Below are 1,389 nucleotides of genomic sequence, written 5' to 3' on the forward strand. Positions count from 1 at the left end.
CTTGGTGAAGTATATTCTAACACCGTAATCATTAAATCCAAGATTAGTTTTTTCAACACATCGTTTCTATGCTTCCATTCTGTTCGATGCGTTTCTGATAGAAGTACATTTTTTCACCGCCCTAATTTTATCGCATTCTACACAAGAAGATTGCCGAGGTCAACAGATGCATTGAGGAACACTGTAAGATTGCCTCTGAACAGGAAATGTTTGGGATTTGCACGTCAATAGACAAATAGATGCGAATGGTAGGCCCTTCGAACCTCTTAAATCACCTAATGGATGACACGAACACCAAATCAAACCAGAGGTGTACGCTGACTCGCACGCTTCATGCAGCTAGGCAAGAATCCTCGGGCAATCAGGTACTGACTGAACTGGTTGGGAAGTACCTGCCAATTGCCTCCGGCCGTTCACCTCCTGACCCCATCTACAGAGGGGGCACTAATCTAGAACTGGACGCGGAATTAGGAAGCGAGGAGATCAGGCAGACAATGCATGACCTAAATGGCAGGTCGTTCCCAGATCTAGATAAAATCACGAATAAGGCTTTGAGAACTTTGTATGACAAGTCGGTATTGTACCTAACGAATGTCATCAACGAGGCATGGAACAGTGGCAGTGTCCCACAAATTCCAAAGAAGGCCACCACCAACCTCACCCCCAAACCAAGCACACCTCCTAGCCTCGACAACCACCAGCCCATCTCTCTGACCTCATGCAGGGGTAAGGTGGCCGAACACGCCATCTTCAACAGAGTTACGCAATACCTGGAGAAACGCGAAATTTACCGCAGAACCTGATAGGCTTCAGGGCAGGCCTCTCGTCGCAAGATGCCATGAAGCTCATCAAAGACCAAGTTATTGATACCAACAAAAGGAACATGAAAGTCATACTGGTACTAGGCTTGGAGAGTGCATTCGATGACGTTCTCCATCACTTCATGCACAGTCAGATTTCGAGCCTTGAACTTGGCAAGCAGTTCCACGACAACACGAAATCGTTCCTGACAGACAGAGACGCTATTTTAAAAATAGGCGATCTTGCTAGGGGTTCAGTAAAGCTTAGCTTCAGAGGAACGCTTAAGGTTCAATCCTAGCCCTAACTCTCTTTAACTTCGCCAGGATTGGTTTGCCTCAGTAACTCTCCGAAATAGATGGCATTAACCATAGGATCTATGCAACCGACATCACCACACGGTGTACTGAAGGCAGCGAAAGACAAACTGAGGATGATCCTCAGAAAGCGTTTGAGGTCACGTTGAACTACCCAAAAGCTACTACCTACTACTTACCTACCTGCTCGTCACGGAAATCTGAACTGCTTATGGTCAGGCACAAGCGCAGGGGCCCTGGTCCGAGAAAGTGGAAGCCATTAGAGAACGTCGGC

At 47.1% G+C, this 1,389-nt stretch overlaps 1 protein-coding gene across 1 annotated transcript; it reads left to right on the forward strand.

Annotated features, from left to right (window-relative positions):
• The first annotated feature begins 278 nt into the window (after positions 1–278).
• On the forward strand, positions 279–803 carry LOC142786679 (uncharacterized). Its single transcript, XM_075884299.1, has one exon. It carries the CDS (start codon positions 279–281, stop codon positions 801–803), a length of 525 nt encoding a protein of 174 aa, XP_075740414.1.
• The last annotated feature ends 586 nt before the right edge of the window (positions 804–1,389 follow it).

This window comes from Rhipicephalus microplus, unplaced genomic scaffold (genome assembly GCF_043290135.1).
Source record: "Rhipicephalus microplus isolate Deutch F79 unplaced genomic scaffold, USDA_Rmic scaffold_28, whole genome shotgun sequence".
NCBI lineage: Eukaryota > Metazoa > Arthropoda > Arachnida > Ixodida > Ixodidae > Rhipicephalus > Rhipicephalus microplus.

What these genes read in the sequence shown, in the direction of transcription:
- LOC142786679 (XM_075884299.1), top strand. Translation starts at nt 279, where the DNA reads ATGGATGACACGAACACCAAATCAAACCAGAGGTGTACGCTGACTCGC.